The sequence below is a fragment of the Aristolochia californica genome, unplaced genomic scaffold (assembly GCF_029961685.1).
Source record: "Aristolochia californica isolate CCGP_79_NKW_82.1479 unplaced genomic scaffold, dmAriCali1.0.hap1 SCAF_2, whole genome shotgun sequence".
Classification (NCBI taxonomy): domain Eukaryota; kingdom Viridiplantae; phylum Streptophyta; class Magnoliopsida; order Piperales; family Aristolochiaceae; genus Aristolochia; species Aristolochia californica.
The window spans coordinates 5,954,173-5,981,717 of NW_027181881.1; the positions used below are offsets into that span (position 1 = coordinate 5,954,173).

Below are 27,545 nucleotides of genomic sequence, written 5' to 3' on the forward strand. Positions count from 1 at the left end.
TATAGAACCCTTGGCATGTACTGGAGTTAAGATAACAATAGGTTGGGTCGATCGGGGTTTGGATTTGAGAAAATTCGATATTAAACAATTTGCGTCACCTGTCTAATGTTGTTTTTCGAATTTAAAATAATTTAAAGTAAAACAAAAACTATTTTTATAAAGTATTAGACCAATGGTAAAATCATGTTGGTCTTCATTATTTTGATGGTAACAAAATTTGTAGTTTGAAAATGTTATTAGTGTATTCTATACACATATCTTCCAACACAAATATTATGAAGTCTATGGCAAAAGCTCAAGACAAAAGAATGATTCATCAAGTTGTCAAGTCAAGACCAGAAGCACAACTCATTGAAGATTATTTTCGTGAAGAACTACACAAAGAAGAAATTTGAAAACTTGAAGAATAGAAGGCCTAGAGTCAAAATCAAATAGAAAACCTCAAGAACTCTAGTTATGTAAGTAGATAGCTAACTTTTAGATTCTAGGGTTTCATGCTTAGAATAACTAGGGTTTAGGAGAAGAAGAAGGAGAAATGAGGAAATGAAAGAAGAGAGTTTAGGATAGAAAGCTAGGCAAGTGAGGCAAGAAAGAAGATGGAAAAAGTGAGGAATAAGAGCACCGATTCTAGTGTCCTCTCCCTTAGCTTAATACTTGTTTTAGGATAGAAACCCTAGTACATGAATAAAAAGAAAAAGGATTTTAGATATTATAATTATAGCTCATGCCACTCACTCACTTAATTATAATAGATGTCACTCATACTACTTTCACACTCCCCCTCAAACTGGTGCAAAAACATCAAATATCCTAGCTTGGTACATGTAGTTGAGAGAGCTTGTAAGAATAGCTTTTATGACACCTGGTTATAATTTTTCTTGAACAAAATGATAGTCAATTTCAATGTGCTTGGGACTTCATAAAAAACTAGAATGGTTGCAATGTGAATGGCTCCTCTATTGTCACAATGGAGTTGCATAGGCTTAGTTGTTTGAAACACGAGCTTTGTCATCAAGGATTTTAGTTTGTAATAGTTCACTTATTACATGAGCCATAGCCTTGTATTCTGCTTCGACACTTGATCATTCTATTTTTTGGTTCTCTAGGTAACTAAATTACCTCTAATAATTGTAAAATAACCAAAAGTTGATTTTTTTGTCATCGGGAGAGCCAATTCAATCTACATCTACAAAACCCTCAATATTAGTATGTCTATGGCATTTATATAATAACCCTTAACTAGGATTTTTCTTTAGATACCTGAGTACTCTCTCCAATGCTATCCAATAAGACTGTTGGGGTTGATGCATAAATTGACTGATGGCACTCATGGAATAAGATATGTCGGGTTTTGTGATTGTGAGATAAATTAATTTTCCAACCAACGTTGGAACTGTCTAGGATCAAATGTATCCCTATATTCAACACACAACTTACTGTTTGGTTCTATCGGTGTATCAATGAGTTATCCAAGCATTCCAATTTCTTTTAATAAATCGAGTACATACTTCATCTAAGACAAAATAATGTAACGACTCAACTGTAAAACTTCTATATCTAGGAAATATATGAGGAGTCTTAGGTCTTTGGTTTGAAATTCTTTATTTTAAGTCATTTTTTGTTTGCCGAATACCCTCAGTATCACTACAATCATAATAATAATAACATCAACATAACCAACCATAAGAATCATACCTTTTACAAGATTTTTTGTAAATACAGAGTGATCACTTTCACATCATGTGAACCCAAGGAAAATAACCACAATAGTAAATTTGTCAAACCAAGCAAGAGGGAATTGTTTCAACTTATAAATTAGTCTTATTTAGGCAATACACTTCTCCCCCTCAACCACATAATTTAATATTTGCACATATAGACCTCTTTTGATAGGTCACCATTGAGAAATATAATTTTTTAATACCCAACTGATATATAACTCATTTAGAATTGGTTGCTAAAGAATTAGGAACTCAAACATAATTCATCTTGGCTACCAGAGAAAAGGTCTCATCATAATCAATACCATAAGACTGAGTGTTACTTTTTGCAATCAATCTAGCTTTATACCATGACACTATTATACTCTGTTAAAGACTTATATAACATTATGTTTGTAGTAAGTGAAAAGGTTCATTATATTACACGTGAGAATAGGTAATTAATTATTGGTGATTATATATATTTTTTCCTACTTATTTTTGGTAAAATAATTTCTCCAATAAAAGCATATATTTCTCCATAATTTTTTAATTTTTCTAAGAATAAGTGAATATTTATTTATAATTTATAATTTTTTTCTACTTATTCCCTGTGAAATTACTTCACTGAGAATAACATATATTTCTCGGCCATTTTTGAATTTTGTTGAGAACAAGTGGATTTTTCATTTTATCTACCTACTCTTGGTGAAATAATTTCTTCGAGAATAACATAAATTTATCGGTGATTTTTATTCTCTTAGAATAAGAAAATATTTTTTTATTATTTTTCTCTTCTTATTCTCAACAAAATTATTTTGCTAAGAAAAGAATATATTTCTTGGTGATTTTTGAATGTCATTGAGAATAAGTGGATATTTTTGGTTTTTCATTTTCCTTACTTATTCTCGCCAAAGTTGTTTCCTCAAGAACAATATTCGTCGAGAACAATATTTGTCGAGAACAAGTGAATTTTTTTTTACTTATAATTTTTTTCTACTGATTGTCGATGAAATTATTTCACCAAGAATAATATATATTTCTCAGTGGGTTTTGAATTTTGACTACAATAAGTAGATTTTTTTTTATTTTTTCTTATTTATTCATAGTGAAATTATTTTGTTTAGAATAGTATATATTTCTTGGAAAATTTTGAACTTTTTTGAGAATAATTTCTTCCTGCCATTTACTGGGAATCTTTTTCTTGTCAAAATTCAAATATCATCTAGAAATATATACTATTCTCGACAAAATTAATTGTATTGATTAAAGTGCTTAAATTTTGTTGGCAAAATTGGTTTTTACTGAGAAATGTGATTTTTATCATCAAAATTATGAGAAAAAATTGTAGAGGAAAGTCAAACTCTTGTAGTGATATCACCATATAAATATTGTTTCTATATAAAATTTTAAATACTAATTTTTATATCATTTTATTCATATAAACTTTATCCATACGAATATTATTATTTTTAAATGAAGAGAAATTACAATTATCATATAAACCTCTTTTACTTTCTATAACTTGTAGTCATCTGCTTTGGCCTTTTGCACTTCAAGGCTTCAAACTCCCTTACTAAAGTGGGCGACTTCTTGCATAAAATACGTGATCAACTTTTTTTATGAAATTAAATTATGAATTTAAATAGAAACATAAAATATTACTACAAAAAATAAAAGTGCCACTAATATTCAATTTGTGCGGCAAAATTGAGCTTTTGCCAAGAAATATTTATAAGTAAAAAAATTGATGAAATAAAAGTGTAGTTGTTGTCAATTGTTGTTACCTAGTGTTGCAAGAAAATATTTATTGACAATTTCTCACGCTTTAGAGGGAAGCTTTTTGACATTGAAATTTCAATTTCACCAAAGAATAACATTTTTTGTGACTTTTTATTTTACCAAAAATATTAAGTGTGTTTTTTAGCAGCAAAATAGTTTTTCACCGTTGAACATTATTTTCAAAGGTGAAATCTCTTCCACCATTGAAAATTTTCGTTGCCTAAAGTTTTTTTTCTTATAATGCCAAAAATTAAAAAAATTGGCACTTTATTTATTTTTAATATTTATATTTAACTTATTAGAGCAACCTTGGAGGAAGCTCTCTTTCCCAAAGGATTTTGGAAATCTTAATCATCTTCTAGAAATATGAAGTGTTTTCCTTTAAATCTATAATTGTTGTCTCTTCAATTTGCTTCCTTTGAAAGTCAAGTCCTTAATTGGGAAAACGAAAAAATAGTATAGTAAACAAATCTCAAATATATCATATTTAAGTTAGGGCATTTGAATGTCCTGCAATGTCACTTGTAGGTTTCTTGATTCAACAGGGTGCCAAATATTGTTCATATTGACCGATCTTACCGTCTTGATACTCATTTACCAGCTTGTCATAGGCGGTCTCTCAAATATCATGGCTGATGATGTTCTTTTTCTCTGATTAAAATGTTGATTTTCATATTTGCACTTGAAGAGCATGTTGTAGCAAGTCTTTCTTTCTTTTGATCCTGTTTGGTTTTTATTTTTTATTTTTTATTTTATCATAGAACAAAGAAACTTGGCAATGGTTGCTCTTTTAGGGCTTGTTTGGAAACCCATGGAAAAGAAAAGAAAAGAAAAAAAAAAGAGAGAAATGTATTTTCTGTTGTTTGATAGTATAGAATTATTGAGAGATAAGAAAATAAGAGAGAAAATCGCCTTTTCTGTTAGTTAATAAATTTTCTGACACAAAATAAAGGAATTTGGGGAGAAAAGAAAAGAAATAGAAACTTCAGAGAAAATTTTAAAATATTACTAATTTTTATTTTTTTTTATTTTTAATGTGTATCCAAACAAGAGAAAATACATTTATCTTCCATTTTCTCTTTAGTTTTCCATGGGTATCCAAACAAGCGAACTCAACCATATCATACCACTCGCCGATTCCTTTAAATGAAACAAGAACTCTACCAACTCGTGGTCTTAGTAGGAGATTAAAACAATTGATTCATTCCTATAGGATGGAATGAATATGTTTTGAATTGTAAACGCTTTGGTTACTTGTTCCTATTTTCTTCTAATTGTATCTAATCAACAAGGGACGTGAATGGGACTCGTTTATATCCCTGAAAATTACCTTTATTATGTAATGTGCAGAGACGTGAATGCTCCGAATCGTTGGCCGAATAGTCCTCATTCCATCACCTGACGTGCCATTTCAGAGCTATATACTGATAAAAGGAGAGACTAGTCCCATTCTTCTCCCTTCCCTGTCATTGAAGGATTGGCCTAATGCTGGTCGACTTGACTAAGTGAATTCCAAATCCATTTTTGTGGACTGCAGTGAAAGTTGATTTTATTCATCAACTCAAGATCATTTTGGTCCATGAAATGGAAAGGAGGTCATGCAATCTTGTTTCATATGAAGTCTATCACTAGTAAACCATGTTAGAACTATTTTTTTTTTTTTTATAAATTTAAAAAACCATGATTTTGTAAGAGCGGATGATTTCATATCTCTAGGTAGAGGTAGTTATTAATGAATCCATACTTAGGGTGGTGATTAGTGAATGGTCACCTAAGGTTATTGGTTAATAGTTACATTGTGTTGATTTCGAGGGCTGACACATAAACCCTAGAGATTTCAAGGAAATGAGAGAAGAGATAAACTTTAACTCTTGGGAGAGAGAAAAGAAGAAACTAAAGGAGAGAAATCGGAGGAAGGGAAAGAGGTTTATGGACGAATTTGAGCTAAGAGGAAGAGGCTTGAATGTTCTATCTCATGCCTTGAAGCTGTATTTATAATTGTGTAAAGGTATTTACAATGATTACAATACCCTTTGGGCTACATGCTTCACAAGAAAAAAAAAATGTAAGATGACATACACCAACTTGCATAATTATAATTTTATGTCATCTCTATAAAAGTTCTTCTAATTTACTAATCATGCCACCCTTACACACGTGGGTGTCTCTTAACAGGGAGATGAAAGTGAGTAGACTAATCACTTGTAAGCATTCCGGCAATACTCCAGTATTTACGTTTTCATTCAAATTGGTTTCGAATTGAAAGTTACTTAGATTATTATATTTTATTTACATGATTTTAAGTCTAAAGAACCATTTTTTTCTTTGGTAATTGATGTTGTTTGATACCTAAAGGGAAGCGAACCAGACGCTTCCTATGATAGAGGCAGGCTTTGAAATCTGCAGTTTTGACTAAACAAGCATCCTTTTCTTGCTGACTGATTTTTCTTCTTGCGGTGTCGATGGATTCAAATTCATAAGAGGGCCAATGCCTGTTTGGCTCGAAGCATTGCCGTTTTCTTTTACCCTTCTCGGTGTTCTAGTTTTTTATTCGATTAACTGTATTTTTAGTACTAGCAGGTGAGCATCATTAATGGCGTTGATATGAGATGCTGAACTCAAGATCTCGCTCCAGACTCTTAAGGACATCATGAAAGTTGCAAAGGCGATGCGAGAGAAAGTGATATTCATCATGGGCGCGACGGGAACAGGAAAATCGAAGCTGGCGATAGAGCTGGCTACCCGATTTTCTGGGGAAATCATTAACTCTGATAAAATACAGGTTTATCAAGGGCTGGACGTAGTTACTAACAAAGTGACGGCCGAGGAGCAGAGTTTGGTCCAGCACCACCTACTAGGAGTGGTAGACGACCCTGATAAAGATTTCACGGCGGAGGACTTCCGGAGAGAAGTGCGGCGTTCGATAGAGTCGATCGCCGGCCGAGGAAAGGTTCCCATAATCGCCGGCGGATCCAACTCTTACATCGAGGCGCTGGTAGACGAGGAGTTCCGGTCAAATTACGACAGCTGTTTTCTTTGGATGGACGTGACGCTTTCTATTCTGCACAAGATTGTTTCTCAGAGGGTGGACAGGATGCTGGAGGAGGGCCTCGTCGAGGAAGTCCGTAAAGCCTTCCACCCGGTGGGAGACTACTCGCGAGGCATCAGGCGCGCAATCGGAGTGCCGGAGATGCACTGTTACTTCAGGGAAGAGGAAAAGCTGGACGAGGGGAAACGAGCAAGCCAGTTGGCGAAGGCCATTCAGGCTATCAAGGACAACACAAGGAAACTCACTTGCAACCAGCGGAAGAAGATCCTCAGACTCCAGGAATTCTTGGGCTGGGACATTAACCGTCTGGATTCTACAGAAGTATTTCGCAAGAGCGGCATTGAAGCGGAGAAAGCCTGGAAGGAGCTCATAAATAAACCGACAGTGGCCATGGTCAACAAATTCCTTGTCACCGCAGCAGATGGACCTGCCCCTACGACAGAACTTGAGACCATGGCAACTGCTGAAGCTTTTTCAGTAGCCGGCTAAGAAGACAAGACACTACTGTTAGGAGCATTAGATCAAAAGGTGCCTGGTTTTGAGACTTGGTGATAATGTTACTTTTTTATGGTCAATCGATATCTTTAGATCTGATCCTCAGGGATCAGTATTGGGTTGGTGGGTGAAGGTAAGATACCCGGATTGTGAGACAGGTTTCAGTATACTCTTTATCGTGAGTTTGGACAAGAATAGTCCTGATACTAGTCTACAAACCATTACAAAGCCCTCTTTTGACAACATTTGCAGCCTTCATTGACAAAAAAAATGAATTGGAAGAAGACAAGTAAACAAACAAAAAAAATGATTGAGGACTTGCCTATACATATTGTTGACCATGTACCACCTCATTTGCTCAAGTGCTACTTAGTGTCATTCTTTTCTAATTCGATTTTGACAATTGCCCTATACAATTTAACTTAATCTTGATCTTTTATTAGGCTTTGATCTCAATAATCGATCTAGAATTTAACTAAAACTTTGAATTTAACAATTGACTGTCTATTTGGCATAACCTCTAGGCTTTGACCATTAAGAGATTTGACTTTGAGCATTGGTCAATTGGTGATTATGTTCCTTTAATAGTGGTGGTTAATCAATGTTGACAGTTAGGTCTTCGATTGGGTTTCTAACTTTGGTGCACAAATTCTTATATCTACAGATGTCATCCCCCCAAATCACACTCGATAGATGAGTCCTACTAACATGAAAAATTCTCTCTCAAACCTAACAAGAGGACTATGTTAAGAGAAAATCAAATTCAAGACTCCACTTTGCAATTTGGACTCCAATCAGCTTGTTGGGAAGAACTAGAATTCAAATGGTTCATAAATTCCAATGAGTTTTCCCCTTACTACTACTGCAAAAACTCTCTCAAGAAATTTCAATTATGTTACATGGCCTACTACTGCTAAGATCATGACTTAGCAAAGAAATTGATGTTGTTGCTAACTCTCTTCTATACCATTCTTTTCCTCGCTTTTTTTTTCTTCTCTGGTGTCGTTGGCTGACATTTCTTCTCTTATGTTGGAGGAGGAACCATCGTTGTTCCTCCATTTCTTTCTCTTTGTTCTAGTTCCTTTTATTCTAGCTCTTTTTGGGATTTTCAATGGCTAGAGCTGATTCCATGACCTTTGGAGCTCCCTCTATAGGGGTAGTAACCTGTGGGAAGACAATTGTGGTTCAGCTTTCTATCCCTCAGCCAGTCAAAGGCAAGGTAGAAAAAGAGTTGTGGAGCCTAAAGTGTGTGCGACACATTCTAGTCCAAATTCATTTTTTGGACCCTTGATCCAATTAATGGTCTGATATGAAGTTTGAATATGGACCTTGTATTTGTTTCTTGGTTCTGCTAGCCTCGACACAATTTTTACTATGGATCAAATCAAATAGGAATACCACCAACACTTCTACCCCTACCTCTGCTAGGCTACTTCTACCTCTTCCTTGTGTACCACTTCTTATTCCTTTTCCCTAAGAATACATGGCAAAAGTCTCTACTTGGATGACTTGAAAGTAGAGGTGGAAGTAGAATACTAACCATTGTTGCACAAATTTCATCAAAGGAGGGTTTTTTTTTTTCTATCGAGCTAAGAATCTATGACTTAACAACCTCAAGATAACGCTTTAGATTTACAAGGTAAATTGTCATAATTAAGGACTTTCTCAATTATTATTGAACAAAAATGTTTGAGTGAGGTTGAACCAACTTCCACTCTTGAAACATCCCTTTAAAATGAGCAAAAAATTCATAGAGATTCCTCCCCCCACCACCCCCCCCCCCCCTCAGGTTGGTATTAAACATTGTCTAATATATATTATAATGCTTCTATAGAGTGTGAGAACTAGAATATAACTTAGCTCATGTATTACATTATCCTTCTTAAGCCCCTTTTTTGTAAGTAGCATTTTCAATGTCTACAGTAACTAGGAACCTCTTTACAGGTCGAGACAAAGAAAAGTAATTTGAAAGACCTCTAGTAATTTTTTAAAATTTACTTTTTTCAAACATATTGACTAGAATTTCTTCAGCCATGACTCAAGTAATAGTAATGAATAATGAAGGTATGTTTATGAAAAAATACTTGAATTAACAAGGACGGTGTATCAATGTAAACAATGTATAATCAATTAGATAGAGTGTAGTAGAGAGATGTAAAATGAATGATCAATCAATGGTGTTGGAGATGGTTAATCATATATGGTATTGCGTAAAAAATGAGATTGATTTTAAAATTGTGACGAGACAATGACTTTAAAATGTATGATTGATAACAAAGACAATGATTGATTGATGGTATTGTGTAAAAAGTGAAAATTATGATTCTTAAACCCCAAGAGAAAAAATGATAAAGGATAGATTAGATGGAGTTTCAAAACTCATCAAGGAGTAAAAAATGGTTTTTTTTCATAAACAAGCAACAATAAAGGTGCAATACTACCAAACATGAGATCCTGAAAAATTGATAACTTTTCAAACTTTCCAAACTAAAGGTAGAGAAGTAGGACATATAAGCAATTAAAGATAAAAAAATAGAGTTTGGTCTAGGACAAAAGTTTATGCAACAAAGAAACTTATTTGGGTTCATGTAGCAAATTAAAAAGGAACCAATTTGATTGTCATCCTAGCACCAAGTTAGAACATCCACTAGTACTAAAAGAACCTTAGAATCCCTATTCTAATACCATGTTAGAATCAAGAATTCATGTCCTTAAAGCCTTGAGATTACCTTTATTTACATGTAGATTAAAAGAAGAGACTTAAGAGAGAAGAAGGTGATTAGAAGAAGAGAGAAGAGAAGAGACTTAAGAGAGAAGAAGGTGAACAGAGAAGAGAAGAGACTTAAGAGAGAAGAAGGTGAACAGAGAAGAGAAGAGACTTAAGAGAGAAGAAGGTGAACGTGGGTGAGAAGAGAAGGATATAGGAAGGGAAGAAGAGAAAGAGGGTAAATGGAGTTTGGGCACACTAATAGTTCACGTTGAGAAATATCTATGCGAAAATGAAATTGAAGACGAAAGGAACAAAAAACACAAACCAATTTTATGTGGTTCAACCTTAGGAGCCTAATCCACGAATGAAAAGGAGGGAGAAATTTTATCGAATCAGAATAAATTTTACAATTAATGCAAGCCCATTTATACACTAATGAAGAATTATTTGATTCCTTAATTAAGGGGGGGGGGGGGGGGGGGGGGGGGGGGTGGTTAGTCCACAATAAACTTGAAATGAAGTGAAGGTTACAATTCATCTTATATGAATTGATTCAACTTCAATTCATCTTTGGGTGTTAGTATAGACGAGTTCAAGTGCACTGGAAAATAGATTACAGTGTTAGTGTCCCAAAATGAAAATTATGATATAAACAAGGGAATGAGTAACTTTTTTGTAATATACTTAAATAGAACATATACCTAAATAGATAATTAACCAAAAATAAGCATGGTTACTAAACTTATAAGTGATTTAAAGTGTAGTATTAAAATATATTAATAAACTAATTAATGAAAGACTATATTATATTACTTAATGATTATAATTTATTATAAATTAATATCATAATTACATGTGACAAGAATAAATTATAAAAAATAAATAAATAAAGTAAAAAATAACATAATAGAATATAATAAATAAATAATTTTTTTTAATAACATACGATATATTTTAACATTAAAAATCACTAATTTAATACAATAATAAATAATATATATATATATATATATATATATATATATTATTTTATCAATAACATAATATATATTTTTACATATTATTAATTAATAGTATATTGCCACAAAATTTAATACCATTGGTTTATTAATTATAACAATGGGATAATTAAACCAAAACAACTTATCAAAATTTTATTTTAATAATATTTTAATTATGACTATTAAATCACTAATTTAATACAATAATTACAAAATGAATATACTGAATAAATAAAAATAATTAGTTTATAAATAAAAAATATGAATTATTATTTTTATGACGCTGGTTTAATTTTTCTTAACTTAGAAAAAATTAAACCAACTTCGTCTTCCTCACGGCACCCCGATGCCTCTTCTTCCTCACAACACCGATAATGGGGGGAGACAACAGCGGGCCAGCAGGTAAGGGCGACAGAGGCGACGCTCCAATGGTACGCTGAGAGGGAGAAGAGAGAGAGGCCGAGAGGCTTTGCGACAGAGGCTCGACCTTCCGTGCTCTGCGATGGCGGTTCTACGACGGAGGTCGAGAGGGAGAAGATAGATGGAAAAAAATTCAGGGGAGGAAGGTCGAGAAGGGAGAAAAGTCAAGCGAGAGAAAAAAATTTCGAGAGAGGAAGCCAAGAGAGAGGGAGAACAAAGCGAAATGAGGGAAAAAATTTCATTCGGGGGAGGAAGAAACGCGTCCCGTGCGTGATTCATGTGGATGATTTGCAAAATAGGTATGAAACACGATTCCCCCATTTTTGCCTGAGAAGATTACCAGGCGTGATTCAAATGAAGAGGAGATCATTTTGGACTTATGGCCCAATCGAGTGAATGGAGTAATGTGCATGTAATTCATTTTTGACTAAGCCCCCGTAAGGTTTTGATCTTCATGCTTTTAAGAAATCAAAATCAATCAAGATTTTCTCTTGATTTTTGGAAATCAAATTTCCTTAATTATTACATAATTTAATTTCGAATTTAATTTCTCTCTTAACATTCCCCCTCAAGTGTATTGGGGGTAAGATGAAATACAACTTGTTGTCTTGTAGGATAGGACCTCCATCTTGTGAAGGGAACATTCTTTGTGCTTGGCATTGTTGATGGTGCAATGAAGTGTCATATGGGATAAAGAAAATCTTGATGATGGTAATGACTATGGAAGGGGACATCCAACTAGCATGTCCTATATCTATCCTATAAAAAAAAAATTTATACAAGCAAATAAAAAAATGAGATGAAATAGTGGTAGGTGGTGTATGAAAATAGTGGTAGATGGTGTATAAAAAAATATATTAATATGATATTTAAAAATGGTTTAGAATATGAGATTGTATCCATTACTCAACCCCTGTTCCAAATACTGAAAATAAAAATATCTCCCTACTAATTCAATAAATAAATCCTTTCTCAATTCTTCTCCCTTTTTAAAAACAATAAATAGAGTATTTTTTAGAAAATAACAGCGAAAATTTCATAAAAATTGAATGAAAGTGAGGAAAATATGAGAGTATTTTTAACAAAAATTGGTCGGGTTTGGGTTACAAAAATGAGAAAACCAAACCAAAAACAGAAAACAGATAGCCGAATGGGTCAGGTCTTCTATTCGGATCGTGTGTTGAATACGCATGTTCAATTTGAATTCGAGAAGTGGAATGTGATGTGGATATCGAAGCTGATGCGGTGTGTTTAGGTAGATTCTCTATCAGTTTCCATCCCGAATCTGGAAATGTGGATCGGATTACACGATGGATCCTTGAGAAATTAAACTCGCATGTTGGATAGACACTTCCTTAATTTAAGAAATCAAAATCAATAAAGATTTTCTCTTGATTGTAGGAAATCATTACAAATCAATCTCTTAACACATGCCCCATCCATTCTTATTTATAATCATTCCGAAAATTATGTTGAATTTAGGACCCTATGAATAATACCTCGAGCAAGGGGAGAGAGAAAGAAAAAGAGAAAAATAAGAAAAACTCTTGGGTTAAGAGAGCAGATAAAAAATGAAAGAGGCTTGGAGAGAGAGACCTTCACATGAGAGAAGAGGAACTAAGAGGCTTTCTTGATTGATTTTCGAGTTACAATCACCTCTATTTATAGTTGAGGAGGTGATAGAGTCCATGTACAAGTAATATTAGGACTCCTAATTACATTCAAACTAGAACTCTCTAAGATTTATCATGATAAGATTACATTATCTATTTAAGAAATTAATTTAACTCAACTTCTAACTTTTTTTTAATCATGTAAACCAAGATAGAAAGCCAGCTTGTGGACTTATCTTTGTGGGTCCCACATGATCTTCCAGCTCATGTTGATAGGGATACCAACTTGTGGTATCTTTGTGGGTCCCACTTTTTCTTCAAATCTTCTATTTAATTCTAAATCATGTTCCTTATCTCCTAGCTCGACCCAACTTGTATGAGGGCCTTTGTTAACATCTCTCGACCTCATGTGGGTCCCACTAGCTCATGTAGCAATGGTGGGTCCCATATTATAACATTCCCCCTCAAGCTGGGGGTGAGAAAACATCATAGATGCCCAACTTACTACAAACAATGGATAAAATTTTATGAGTAACTGGTTGGGCGAGAATGTCTGAAACTTGGTTCTATGAAGATACAAGCTTAAGAGATAAGATTCCTGCAATGAATTTTTCTCGTATGAAGCGGCAGTCTATTTTTATATGTTTTGTTCTCTCATGGAAGACTGGATTTGATGTGATGTATATTGCAGCCTGATTATTGCAATATAGATTCATAGGAGTTTCTTTGTAAAATCCCAATTCAGTAAGGAGAGACCTGATCCATAGGAGTTCATTGACTATGTGTGTCATGGCTTTGTGCTCTGCTTCTGCACTAGATCGTGCAACTAAATTCTGTGTTTTGCTCCTATATATAACCAAGTTTTCTCCAACCATCGTACAATATCCTGAAGTAGATTTCCTGTCATCCGGGGATCCGGCCTAGTCTGCATCTGAAAAACCTTCGATGTTGAAGTGTCCATGATTTTTATAGAGAAACCCTCTTCCTGGTGCTCCTTTGAGATATTGTAATATCTGTTATAGTGCTTGCGAATGACTGAGTTGTGGATTATGAATATATTGACTTACCACACTGACTGCAGATAAAATATTTGGTCTCGTTACGCAGAGGTAAATGAGTCTTCCCACCAATCTTTGATATTTTCCGACATCTACCTCTTCTGCAGTACCTACACATAATTTTGTGTTCGAGTCCATGGGAGTTTCTTCAAGTCTGCATCCATGCATTCCGTTCTCCTCCAGTAGATCAAGTACATACTTCTTTTGAGATAATATGATTCCATGTATGGATTGTAGTACTTCAATGCCTAAAAAATATTTAAGCAGTCCAAGATCCTTTATCTTGAATTCAACACAGCGCCATTCTTTTGTCTTTTGGATGCCCTCAGGGCCACTGCTGGTTATAATAATGTCATCAACATATACGACTAGAATCACCTTGCCCTTCGGTGTGTCTTTAATAAATACGGAGTGATCTCCAGAGCATCTGTGAAATCTGGCCTGTATGAGTGCTTGGCTAAAATTTTCAAACCATGCATGAGACGACTATTTGAGACCATAAAGAGATTTTTTGTAATTGACATACGGATTCCCCCTCAATCACATACCCAGGTGGTTGTTGTATATAAATTTACTCCTTGATATCCCCATCTAGAAAAGCATTTTTGACATCCAGTTGATATACCTGCCTAGAAGAGTTAACTACCAGAGATAATAACATACGTACCGAGTTCAATTTGGCCACAGGAGAGAAGTTTTCTTCATAATTAATGTCATAACATTAAGTATAACCTTTAGCAATAAGACAAGTTTTCAACCAAGCTACGGACCCATCCGAATTGTGTTTCACAGTAAACACCCATTTGCAACCGACATGTTTCTTATTTGATGGAAGTGGGACTAGAGTCCATGCTTGATTTTCATAAAGGACCTGCATTTCTTCATCCATAGTTGTCTTTCACCTTGGATGTTTGAGAGCCTCCTGGTAAGATTGTGCAACAAGAATAGAGGAAATAGTGAACAAAAATTGACAACAAATAGGGGATATACAATGATGAGACACAAAGTTTGTTATAGGAAGAGAAATAGAGGGCATGGTGCATGATCTAGGCTCTTTCCTAATTGCAATAGGATGAGTATCATATTGTGGGCCAAAAATAATTGGAGAAGATGGACTTACCTCAGTAGGATCCGAAAACTCAGCCAGTGTGGTGTCAACCCGTGTTTCTGGGTGCTAAGTAGTTTCTTCAGCATGGGGCACAATTGGTCGAGGAGAGACTAGTACGGAAGATAAACCTAGAGGAGCATTATCAGAATAATATGGAGAGTCTTCAAAGACTGTGCATCCCTCGACACAATTAAATGCTGAATAGTGGGATTATAGCAAACATAAACTTTTGTGTACGAGAGTATCCTAAGAAGATACACTTGATAGATTTTGGATCAAGTTTACTGTGTCTTAGGGAGGAAATATGGACAAAACATTGACAACCGAAAACTCTCAAGGGCAGTGAAAAAGGATCATCATCAGGTCATAATAGCGAGTAAGGAGATTTTTTTCCAAGAACGGAAGAGGGTAACCAGTTTCTAAGAAAACATGCAGTAAGGAGTACATGCAACCAATAAAAGTATGGAACTTTCATGGCATATAGTAATCCACGAGCTACCTCAAAAATATGACGGTTCTTTTGTTTGGCTACACCATTTTGTAAAGGGTTGTAAGCACATGATGTCTGATGAATAATATCATTTTCTTGACAAAACAAGTCAAGATCTTTGGATGTGTATTATTTGGCATTATCTGACCGAATGACTTTAATTTTCTTCCCAAACTAGGTGAGTACCATTGCATGAAAAGATTTAAATATCAATGGTATTTTAGAATGCTCTTTAAATAAAAATAACCAAGTAGTACGAGTGAAGACATCAATAAATGTAATAAAATATTTCACTTGAGAAACGTTGGAGACACTCAAGGATCCTCATACGTCAGTATGAATTAATGAAAAAGGAGAGACACTTTTAATTTCTGGATGAGGTGAGTATGTAGACCTCTGATGTTTACTCATTTGACATGCTTCACAATGAAGATCTGACCTCGCTTTAGGAAAAATATGATGAAGAGATTGGGCGGACGAATGTCCCAACCGGTTGTGCCATAACCTAGTTTAAGTAGAGCTCCCCTTGTTCATGGTCTCCACCAATCACACACTTCATTGTACGATCCTGAAACACACATGAAGTGGATGAGAAAGTGGTTGAGCAATTAAAATGTTTGGTGAGCTGACTAATTGATAAAATATTCAAAGGGAGGGTGAGAACGAAAAGGATATCAGTGAGCAGAAGCGATGGTGTAACAGAAGTGGATAATTTCCCTTAAACTTTATTTTGTGAACCGTCAGTAATGGTAACAAATTTATGTGAAAGATATGGAGAAATTGAGTATAGTAGATGTCTGTTACGTGTAAGATGCTCAAAAGTTCTTGAGTCAATTATCCAGGATGAAGAGGAGGCAGAAAGCATACCAGAAGCGGTGGTGGCAGCAGTCGGTGAAGAAGTACTAGGGGAGGACACATTATGGTCTTCATTTTCTGGAAAAGTTCATAGATTTCATCATTAAATGTATGCTTTGCAGTTGTTGTGGTAGACCACTCCACTTTTGTATCACTTACTAAGGCTTGGTTTGCCTTATTTTCATTAGCCTTATAATATCTTTCTCAAGAGTGGCCCAATCTACCACATATAGAGCATTCCTTCAGGTGAAAGTATGTGTCTTTGTGTGGCCATATCCCTTATAATGGGTGCATTCCTTCCCATATGTTCGGTCAAAACTAGTCCTTCCACCTCTCCCTCTTCTTCCTCTATAAAATCTGCCTCGACCTCGGCCTTGGTCAGATGGTGTTCCCCTATGTCCAGAGTACATAGTAGATGATATTTCAGTAGTAGAGGGAGAAGCGTCTGGAATACGGAGAAGTGTAACACATACATCATCAAAAGTGGGAACCGCAGAAGAACTAAGAAGGTGAGTAGGCAAATCGATTTGTAAAATAGTTCTCCAATCAAGTAATCAAAATATGACCAAGTGGAAGGCTTTAACCAACTCGGTTAATGGAGATGCTTAACATAAAAGCTAAGTAATTAATATTAATGGACAATGAGTCATAAAAGGCTCACCATCATCTTTCTTTATCCAGGAATCTTGTTCCCACAAAGTTATAAAAAATCAATATGCACTGGTCTCGATCAAAGTATTATGCAAACCAACAAAAAAACTGCCTTGATAATTTCCAAAGATAATCCGAGATGCATATATTTTCATAATCTCATAAGATAAAAACATGTATAAGTACCTCTCTAAACCACCTCATAATACCGAAAACCAGTAGCATAAAATCAATAATATCATAAATAAATACTTATCTCATGAACTTCAATCTTGCTTCATAAGGAGCCTTCTATGAGAAACTTTTAATCATATCTTCAAAGAGCATATGGGGGTCCTAAATTGGTAGCTATGATACCATGTTGAATTTAGGACCCATGAACAATACCTCGAGCAAGGGGAGAGAGAAAGAAAAAGAGAAAAACAAGAAAGACTCTTGGGTTGAGAGAGAAGATGAAAAAATAAAAGAGGTTTGGAGAGAGAGAGAGAGCTTCACACGAGATAAGAGGAACTAAGAGGCTTGCTTGATTGATTTTCGAGTTACAATCACTTCTATTTATAGTTGAGGAGGTGATAGAGTCCATGTACAAGTAATCATAGGACTCCTAATTACATTCCAACTAGAACTCTTTAAGATAAGTCTATCATAATAAGATTACATTATCTATTTAAGAAACTAATTCAATTCAACTTTTAACTCTTCTTTAAACACATGGACCAAGATAGAAAGCCAGCTCAGGGTCTTATCTTTGTGGGTCCCACATGATCTTCCAGCTCATATTGATAGGGCTACCAACTTGTGGTATCTTTGTGGATCCCACTTGTTCTTCAAATTTTTTATTTTATTCCAGCTTATGTTCCTTGTCTCCTATCTTGAACCAACTTGTATGAGGGCCCTTGTTGACATCTCTCAACCTCATGGTGGGTCCCACCAGATCATGTAGCCATGGTGGGTCCCGCATTGTAACAAATTACATTGACAAGAATACCCTAGGTAAAGAAGAGATAAAATAAGATCTAAAATAAACTACATTTAATATGACATTACATCTGGATTTTTACTCTAGTTTATTTTTGACATCGCTCCCTCTCCAATATCTTTTTCCTCCACTTCTCTACACCATCGTACCCCCTTCCCTTCCCATTCTTTGTTTCCCTCTCCCTTACATTCTTTCTACCCTTCTCTCCCTCATCACTCGTCCTCCACCCTCGATTTTTTTCTTCCCTTTGGTCTCTCTTCTTTCTCTCCCTCTCCCCTTGGGACACTTTCAACCCTCTGCCTTTGCCTCTCTTCTCTCCCATCCCCTCCCTTCTTTTTCTACCTCCTTGACAATTTTTCTCTTCTCTTTCCAATCCTTCTCCCTCCTTCCCGTTTTTGTTTCTCCCCTTCTCTTATACTCCTCTTCTCTCTCCATACATGTCCACTTTTTCTCCTTGGAGAAGATTTGAAGATAAGAGATAGAATTCGATTTGTAATTTGAACGGGATAAACTCCCTTATAAATATGTAACCTATTTTGTTTCAAATCATCAAAGAATAGAGTTTTATTATGGTATCAGAGTGTACCTGATCCTGAAATCGCCGTTCCAAAACATTTCTTGTCATTTCCGGCACCAACGACGACATCATCGAGGTTCCAAACCTCTCGATAAATAGAGCCTCGGTCATTTCGCCGGAGTCATTTCGGCTGGAATGTGGAAAATCCTCAGAGGGTACTCCACCACCTCAGAGTCCTCCATGAACGGCCATATCGTCGCCTTTCTCTACGGTTCCGTCCCCGCTTCCGTTCTCAGTTGTTCTCCACGATCAAAACCTTCCTCAAGTTTCTGCCTTTGTGGGCATCCAACCATTTGATTATTGTTTTGTGCCTCTATAGATCAATCAACCGTGTCCCCAAGGCCTCTTTGCCCTTTGATTATTGATCTATGATATAGGTGCTAATAGTCTCCTTGGCACACACGATGAGGCATCCTCCTGGTACACAAACCGAGGCCTATCCAAATCAACACACGTCGAGCGTGCACATACTCGGAGAATATTTTCTAAAAGGGCAAACACACATGCGCGCAAAACTAAGGTGTCCTTTTACCGGGATAGAAGTGTCAAACTTCACACATTATATTTAACATCATGACCTTTCAACACAGATATTGAAAGTATGACATCCCAATTTGTTAATCCCAATCACCTAGTGTATCTTCACTATTCAGATCAGCCTGGGTTAGTTCTTGTACCGCAACTCTTCACTGAAGCAAATGGAGTCATTTTATGACTATGACTCTCACAATCTAAAACAAATTTGGTTTTGTTGATGAATCACTAAAGCTACAAGACAAAGATGATGACGATGAATTGCAACAATGAATTCATTGTGACAATCTTGTCATAACCTGGTTATTGAGTTTGATCTCTGAAGATATTGCGAAAAACGTGTTCTATTGTGATGGAGCACGAGAAGTTTAGAATGAATTATGTGAACACTTTTCTCATGTAAACAATATTCAATTATTTCATATTGAGAATGAGATTCATGATTGCATACAACATAATATGTCTGTTAGCTCCTATTTCACCAAGCTCAAAGGATTGTGGGATGAGAGAGATACTCTTTGTCCTATCTCACACTGTAGTTGTGGAACTAAGAAAAAAAACTATCCTATCTAGAAACACAGAAAATCATTAAGTTTCTCTTGGGATTAAATGATTTTTTTACTACAGTACGTAGACAGATATTGATAATGAACCCTTTGCCTAAGATTGGCAAGGTTGATTCGCTCATGCTTAGGCATGAACGATAGAAAGAGGTATTTGATAAAAAGAACATAGTTCAACCTGAGGCAACAGTTTTTACCGTTAGAAATTCAAGCAAGAAAAGTGCCTATGCAGAATGTAACAAAGACGGTCATAACACTGTATATTGTTGGGCACATTTGAAGTGCACTTATTGCGGATGGAAGGGTCACAATTTTTTTTTTGTCAAAAACTCAAGAATGCAGAATCAACTAAGCACATAGAGAAAAACATCTCCAACTCCTTCCCTTTTACTCAAGAGCAATGCCAATAAATCCTGCACATGCTCAGTAATAATAAGTCTTCTATGGCAAATCATGTGGGTAACTCTTCACAACCCATAACGAACTTTCAGGTTAAACCCTCTACTTCTCCTCTCAAGATAAGCAAGCTACATGGATCCTCGATAGTGGAGCCTCTGATCATATTGTTTGTTGTCCTGAATTGCTTACATCTTGGAAAACTGTTACGAACAAAACTGTAGAATTACTAGGTGGTTCTCATGCCAATGCTACCCATATTAGTCAAATGGTTTTCTCTTATAGTTTGGTTCTTCATAATATTTTATGTGTCCTAATTTTCCAATTAAACCTCATTTTCATAAGCAAACTTATTTCTCATTCTCTTTACATCACTATGTTCCTTACCCATTTTTGTGTCATACAGGACCTACGCTCTAGGAAAACTGATTGGGATGAGAACTGAACAGAAGGGTCTCTACTACCTTGATCACCTACAAAAATCATCTTGCTATTGCGTCCATTCTCCATATGTTATTGGTATCAACATTTCAGACATCCTTCAAACCAAGTATTTGTTTCATTTCCTTTTAAAAACTCTTATAATTTAAACAATTGTATGGTTTACCCATTAGCTAAACAGAATAGATGGCCATTTTCTTTGAGCACAATATCTAGCAAATCACCTTTTGAAATATTGCATGTTGATATATGGGAAGGTTACCAAATTGCATATATTTTGGAGCCCAATGTTCCCTCACCATAGTCGATTACTTTACTAGATGCACCTAGATTTATTTGATGCGCCAGAAATCTGAAACTCAAACTCACCTGACTAATTTCACTAATATGATAAAAACCCAATTTTTTTCTAAGATGAAAGTTGTGCGTAGTTATAATAACTCTGAATTTACTGTTACGACCTACTACTTGTCCAAAGACATTGTCCACCAAACAAGTTGTGTTCACACCCTACAACAAAATGGGGTTGCAGAATGCAAACATCAACACCTGCTAAACATGGCCCGACCCTTTTTTTCCAAGCCCATCTTCCTAAAAGATCTTGGGGGGATGACATTTTAACTACTGCTTATCTCATAAATCGGACTCCTACCTCAGTTTTGTAAGGTAAAACACCTTATGAATAATTATTTAATACTGTACTCACTTACTCACATTTACGAGTATTTGGATGTTTATGTTTTTCCTCCACTCATGCCCACAAGCCATCCAAATTTGATGCATGTGCAATTTGTTGCATTTTTATTAGGTATCCTTATGGAAAAAAAAAGATATAAAGTATATGATCTTGAACTACATAGTGTGTTTGTCTCCCGAGATGTTACTTTCTTTGAGCAAAAATTCCTTCTTAAACATATTTATGTTGCAAGTAAGTGTCCCATAATTCCTCCTCCCATAACATTTATCTTTTATGATGACCGTATACCAGACACACCTACTCAGTCAGAAAGTATGAAATTACAAATATTAATAATGCTTCTTTGCCCCACATACCTTCTCCCACTCCCATGCTACCCCCTGATCGTCGCCTCTCTACCAGACTAGTTAATCGACCCAGCTTCCTTTAAAATTTTCATGTGGAAGCGACCCTATTATTATGACCTGAACAATCTTCTGCCTCCAACATGGTCACCACATCAAACACACCTTATGCGCTCTCTCAAGTTCTTTCTTATGCCCAATTATCCACTTATCATAAAACTTTTGCCAACTCGTTAACCATTACTAAAGAACCAAGTAGTTTCTTACATGCCATGAGGGATCCTAAATGGCGTCGATCCCTTCATGATGAAATTCAACCACTATAGGCTAACCACATATGGATACTCATCTCTCTTCCACCTGACATGAAACCCATTGGATTTAAATGGTATACAAAGTCAAGCTCAAATCTAATTGCACGATCGAGCGTTACAAAGTTTGCGTAGTCACCGAAGGATACAACCAGGTTGAAAGACTCGATTATCAAGATAGGTTCGCCCCAGTTGCCAAACTGGTTACTGTACGTGTTCTACTGAGTATTTTCGCTATTAAAGGATGTCATCTCCACCAACTCGATGTCAACAATGCGTTCTTACATGGTGATCTTGATAAAGATGTATACATGTCCATACCTCCAGGGTTTGGACGAAAGAGAGAGACTCGAGTGTGCAAACTCAACAAGTCCCTATATGGCTTGAAACAAGTTTCTAGACAGTGGTTTTTGAAAATTTCCATATCCCTCAAGACTGTTGGGTTTCATTAGTCAAAGGCAAATTATTCTTTATTCGTCCAATCTCACAAGGGAATTTTTACAACAATACTTGTGTATGTTGATGATGTGGTTTTGGCAGGTAACAATCTACAACAAATTGAAGATGTGAAATAGTTATTATCCAAGCAGTTCAAACTTAAGGATCTTCGTCAGCTCAAATACTTTTTGGGCATAAAAATAGTAAGGTCTTGAAATGGAATTTCCCTCTCTCAAAGGAAATATGCCTTGGAGATATTAGAAGATGTTGGATTTCAAGGAGATAAACCTCAAGGTTTCCAATGGAGAAAAAACTTGGCTTTTACACAATTCGATGACGAACTCCTAAAAGATCCTTCATCATACAAATGTCATGTGGGAAGATTGATCTACTTGACCATTACTAGACCAAATTTAGTCTACGCCGTCCATGTTCTAAGCCAATTTATAGAAAAACCATGTACAACACACCTTGAGGCAGCACATAGAGTCCTTCGATACCTGAAACAAACTCTAGGATAGGGTATTCTATTATCCTCCACAAGTATACTCCAGTTAAATGCATTTTGTGTTGTAGATTGAGTTCACTACAGGGACACAAGAAGGTCAGTAATAGAGTACTGTATATTTCTTGGACAATCACCCATTTTTTGGAAAATAAAGAAGCAAACAACAGTGGCTCGATCAACCGCTGAGGTAGAGTATCATTCTATGACTACTACATGTTGTGAAATTACCTGGTTGAAGACCGTTTTGAAGGACTTGAAAATTGCACATACTCAGCCAGCCATCTTGTATTGTGACAACCAAATTGCTCTACAGATCGCCTCAAATCCGGTTTTTCATGAGGGAACCAAGTACATCAAAATTAATTGTCACTTAGTTCATGAAAAGATTCAAGCATGGATGATTAAGACAACCCATATACGAACCAACGACCAAACTGCAAACTTATTCACTGAGGCGTTGAGTTTGTTCCAATTTGAGGCATTACTCAACAAGTTGGGTATCATTAACATACACTTCAACTGGAGGGGGAGTGTTGAAGATAAGATCTGATCGGATTTGAAGATAAGGAAATAAAATAATATTTATAATTTGAATGGGATAAACTCCCTTATAAATATGTAACCTATTTTGTATCAAATCATCAAAGAATAGAGTTTTATTACCTTCCCTTAGCTATTCCATTGGAATTTGTAGGTTGTTGCTACTCATTAATTTTTTTTTTAGGCAACGATTTGTAGTTGATTTCTATTTAAACTCATTGGAATTTTTTCTCTTTGGTATGAAGGTGTTTTGTGATGATGAGGGCAGATGTAATATAAAAACTCTCTTGGCTAAATGTTCTCTACGTTGCAAAAGATGAAATCATAAAAATCTTGTCTAATCAATCCATATTCTTGATGATTTTTACAAAGTTTTATGTTATGTTGGGGAAATTTGTTCCGGCCAATAGAAAAAGGATGTTGGTTGTATTTTTTTTCTTGCTAGCGACAATCCTCTTTCTAGGACTGGGAGAATTTATATTTTTTGTAATGAGTGGCTTACATGATCCACCTTCAAAATGTGAATTTTCATTTCAACATGTCTAATGTATAATTCAGAACTTTTTATATTAATTAATTTTCCGCATAATAATTAATTTATATTTTATTAATTTATTATTTTTTGCATTTTTTAAATATTTAAACTATTTTCACATTTTCTTGTTAAATCGTTTCATAGGAAAGATGAAAATAAAATTAGAAGAAATAGGCTTTTCTCATGACAACGTAACTACTTTGTTAGATATGTGGTCATTATACCTAGTGACAAACAAATTTGTCATAAAACAATAATAAGGACATGATCTTTATTGTTAAAAAAAATTGTCACTAACCCAATCAATGGAAATGAATATTTCATTTCTAACTATAAATTAACATTTCTCTAATGATTCTTTATTTTCATTTACTTCATTTAACAACAACCTTTTCATTAATAAAATAGGACTTTGGCAACAAGAAATTGTGTGTCATTTATTTACGTTTTCAATGATGAATTACATTTTGTCATTAAATGATTTTATTTAACAACGATATCTATATGTTTCATTGAAACTTTTAGAAATGAATTTTTTATGATGAATTTTTCCTTCAAATTTTTTTGTCATTATTAGTTTTGTCGATAAAGTTTTATTTTTAGAGAAAAAACTTCTATCGCAAAAAAATACATTTTTTGTAGTAAGTCTAGGCCTACTTGAGATACTTGGAATATGATTTGCTAGTTCCCATAGAGCAATATGAGGCACACGTCTCTTCTAAGACTTGGGAAGGAGAGATGGTGTTAAAGATGGGTTCAAGGTGCATCCCACAATGACTAGTAAGTTAGGAATTTGTTTTCTAAATTAATAAACTAATCTTTATACGTATTGATCCATATAGGGCTATTTTTTAACATTCCCTCGCACATGTGATCCCTCATAGTGGCACTCCTACATGTGGAAAATTTGGGGTGAAGACCCATATACAAGGACCTACTTTGGTACTATGAGAAAATTGGGTCCAAGATACATCTTAAAAAATAACTAGCCAAGTTAAAAAGTCTATTTTTTTTCTAACTAATATAAACACAATATGTTTCTAATCATTTAGTCCTCATAGATAGTTCAGATGTAGGTCCAGATATGAGCACCGATAGTGGTACCATGTGATATATGATTTCAAGACTCATCCTAACATAATTAGCCAACTTATGCAACTGTTTTCCCCACTAATGAACTCAATATCTTTTTAGTCATTGATCTATGTGGGATTATTCTTTAACAAATTAACAAGTTATTTCTAGGATGGGACTCGGACATAATTTTCTTATGGTATAAGAGTAGGTTCTTGTACGTGGACCTCTAGGTAAATAGTCCATGTATAGGAGTTAAAAAGAAGGCAAATACTTTAGGATAAGGAGTGTTAATATCGATCGATGAATCAATTTTTTTTTTATTTTACTAGTTAGGAAAGAGGTTTATTAGGTTCTTTTGGAATAAGACATGTCTTTTCTATGTAAATGCACCTGGTCGCCTTCCTCTATAGGATTAGAGGGATCTGAGCTCCATGAGCCTCATTAATCTAACCCATTCTTAGAATCCCAATAGGCACGTCCATGGATAGAAATCCAGCAGGGGCTTAAAACCTCTTAATGCTTGTCCACGGTTTAGCAGATTCCCAGTAATAAATGTTTTGATCCAAATGTAGAAATTAAAGGATGAAGAGGTGTGAGAATCTCGTGGAGAGTCACCTCAGTTAAAATGCCAACAAATCACTTCATAACCGTTGGTAAATATTAGAGAAGAAAGAGCAAATCTTTGCTAAAAGTTCAGAAAAATTAGATTAAAAACGTAATCTCCATTTTCTTGCCAAACATAGCCACTTGTGCTCTATAAAATTCCAATAAGCTTCCCAAGTGCCCATCTTAGAGACAGGACAGTTCTCGAGGAAGGGCCCAAGAGAAGTAAGCGCTTGTATCCCTTTTCTGAATTGAATTCGTTCATCTCTACCGTTTTTATTTATCAGCAGCAAACGTTCTTCATATTCCTTGCTATTTTGATCTATAGTAGTGTGTATCTTCTTCTTATATACATATAATTAATATCATCATCTTGGGCTTCTCGAGTTGCAGCTTGTTCTTGAAACCCACAGCTTCTCAAGTTGCAGCGTGTTCTTGAATCCAGTATGTTTATTGAACCACGGTTTCATATCACCGCTGACTATCTGTTTTCTTTCCGTAGTTTGATAAATCAATTAGTTTGTAATTCGTTATTTGATTCTGTTAGCCAGGTGCTTAACGGTTCCAGCGTAGAAACAACCTCTTTCCCTCAAGAGACTCGAGCTTGAGATCATGGAGGCCGCGAGCGCAAGGCTAGCCGAAGTTGTGTTCGTACTAGGAGCTACTGGAACGGGAAAATCTAAGCTGGCCATAGAACTGTCTACCCGATTTTCCGGCGAGGTCATCAACTCCGACAAGATTCAAGTTTACCAAGGGATGGATGTCGTTACTAACAAAGTGACGGCGGAGGAGGAGAGTTTGGTCCGGCACCACTTGCTGAACGTGGTGGACGATCCTGACGCTGATTTTACTGCGGACGACTTCCGGCACGAAGTGGTCCGTGCGGTGGAGTCGATCATCAGTCAAGGGAAGGTCCCCATAATAGCCGGAGGATCCAACTCCTATATAGAGGCGTTGGTGGACGAGGACTTCAGGCGCAAGTACCAAACTTGCTTCTTTTGGCTTGATGTGGAGCTAACGGTACTACACACTTCCGTCTCCCGTCGGGTGGATCGGATGGTGGAGGGCGGCCTGGTTGAGGAGGTCCGAACAGCGTTCCACCCGGAAGGCGACTACTCTCGTGGAATCAGGCGGGCCATTGGGGTCCCCGAGATGGATCGGTACTTCAGAGCGGAGGCACATCTGGAACCAGCCGCACGCGCCATCTTGCTGGCGGAGGCCATCGATGAGATCAAGGCCAATACATGCAAACTCACTTGCAGCCAGAGGGGAAAGATACTGAAATTTCGTGACCACTTAAGATGGGCCATTCATCGTCTAGACGCCACAGAGGTGTTTCTCAGCAATGGCGCAGAGGCGGAGGAAGCCTGGGAGGCACTCGTTCTCAGACCAGCGGAGGGCATCGCGAGAAGATTCCTCACCCATGATCGTCAGCCGAATGCCGTCGGGCCTGTTTCAATGGCGGAAGAGGCGATCATCACAAGCGCTGTCCCTTTGGTGGTCGGAGCCCTTGGCTCCCCTGTTGAGTAGAGCGGGCTCAGCCGGTCATACATATAGCTTGGCATCGTCAAGCATTCCTTTAGCTATCTTGTAATAGGGAAAATTAGTCTCCATAGTTCAGTTAGAACTTCTTTAGCGGATAGGTGGGAGCTTGAATGTTCATCGTCAAGCATTCCTTCACCTATCTTTTAATAAGGAAAATTATCCTCTATAGTCCAGTTAGACCTCCGGCGGAGGGGTGGGGGCTTGAATGTTCTTCAACAGAAGGCTTTCTAGTGCTATAAATAGCAACCATCTATTGAAATATCCCAGTTTTCTTCTATTTTACATGAGTCGTTTTCTGCCCTTTTCTTCTTTCCTGACATTAATTACAGTCTGAATTTGCTTACAGGCTTTTGGTTGATAGGCACCAGAAGTTGTGCTTAATTATTTCTTACAAGTTGAAAATTTCCAAAATAAAAATTTGTAGACCCACTAAAATATGAGAGTCTATTAGTCTATTGAGGAGACTAATTTGTTAGGTCGGGTGAGGAACAAACCTAGAGAGAGGGAGCAAGCTCAAGATGAACA

The 27,545-nt window shown here is 35.9% G+C and overlaps 2 protein-coding genes across 2 annotated transcripts; both read left to right on the forward strand.

The window, feature by feature from the left end:
• Positions 1–6,132: 6,132 nt before the first annotated feature.
• On the forward strand, positions 6,133–7,020 carry LOC137957223 (adenylate isopentenyltransferase 5, chloroplastic-like). The gene has a single exon (XM_068804969.1). It carries the CDS (start codon positions 6,133–6,135, stop codon positions 7,018–7,020), a length of 888 nt encoding a protein of 295 aa, XP_068661070.1.
• A 19,051-nt stretch (positions 7,021–26,071) lies between these two features.
• LOC137957268 (adenylate isopentenyltransferase 5, chloroplastic-like) lies at positions 26,072–27,261 on the forward strand. Its single transcript, XM_068805022.1, has one exon. It carries the CDS (start codon positions 26,088–26,090, stop codon positions 27,003–27,005), a length of 918 nt encoding a protein of 305 aa, XP_068661123.1. The 5' UTR covers positions 26,072–26,087; the 3' UTR covers positions 27,006–27,261.
• The last annotated feature ends 284 nt before the right edge of the window (positions 27,262–27,545 follow it).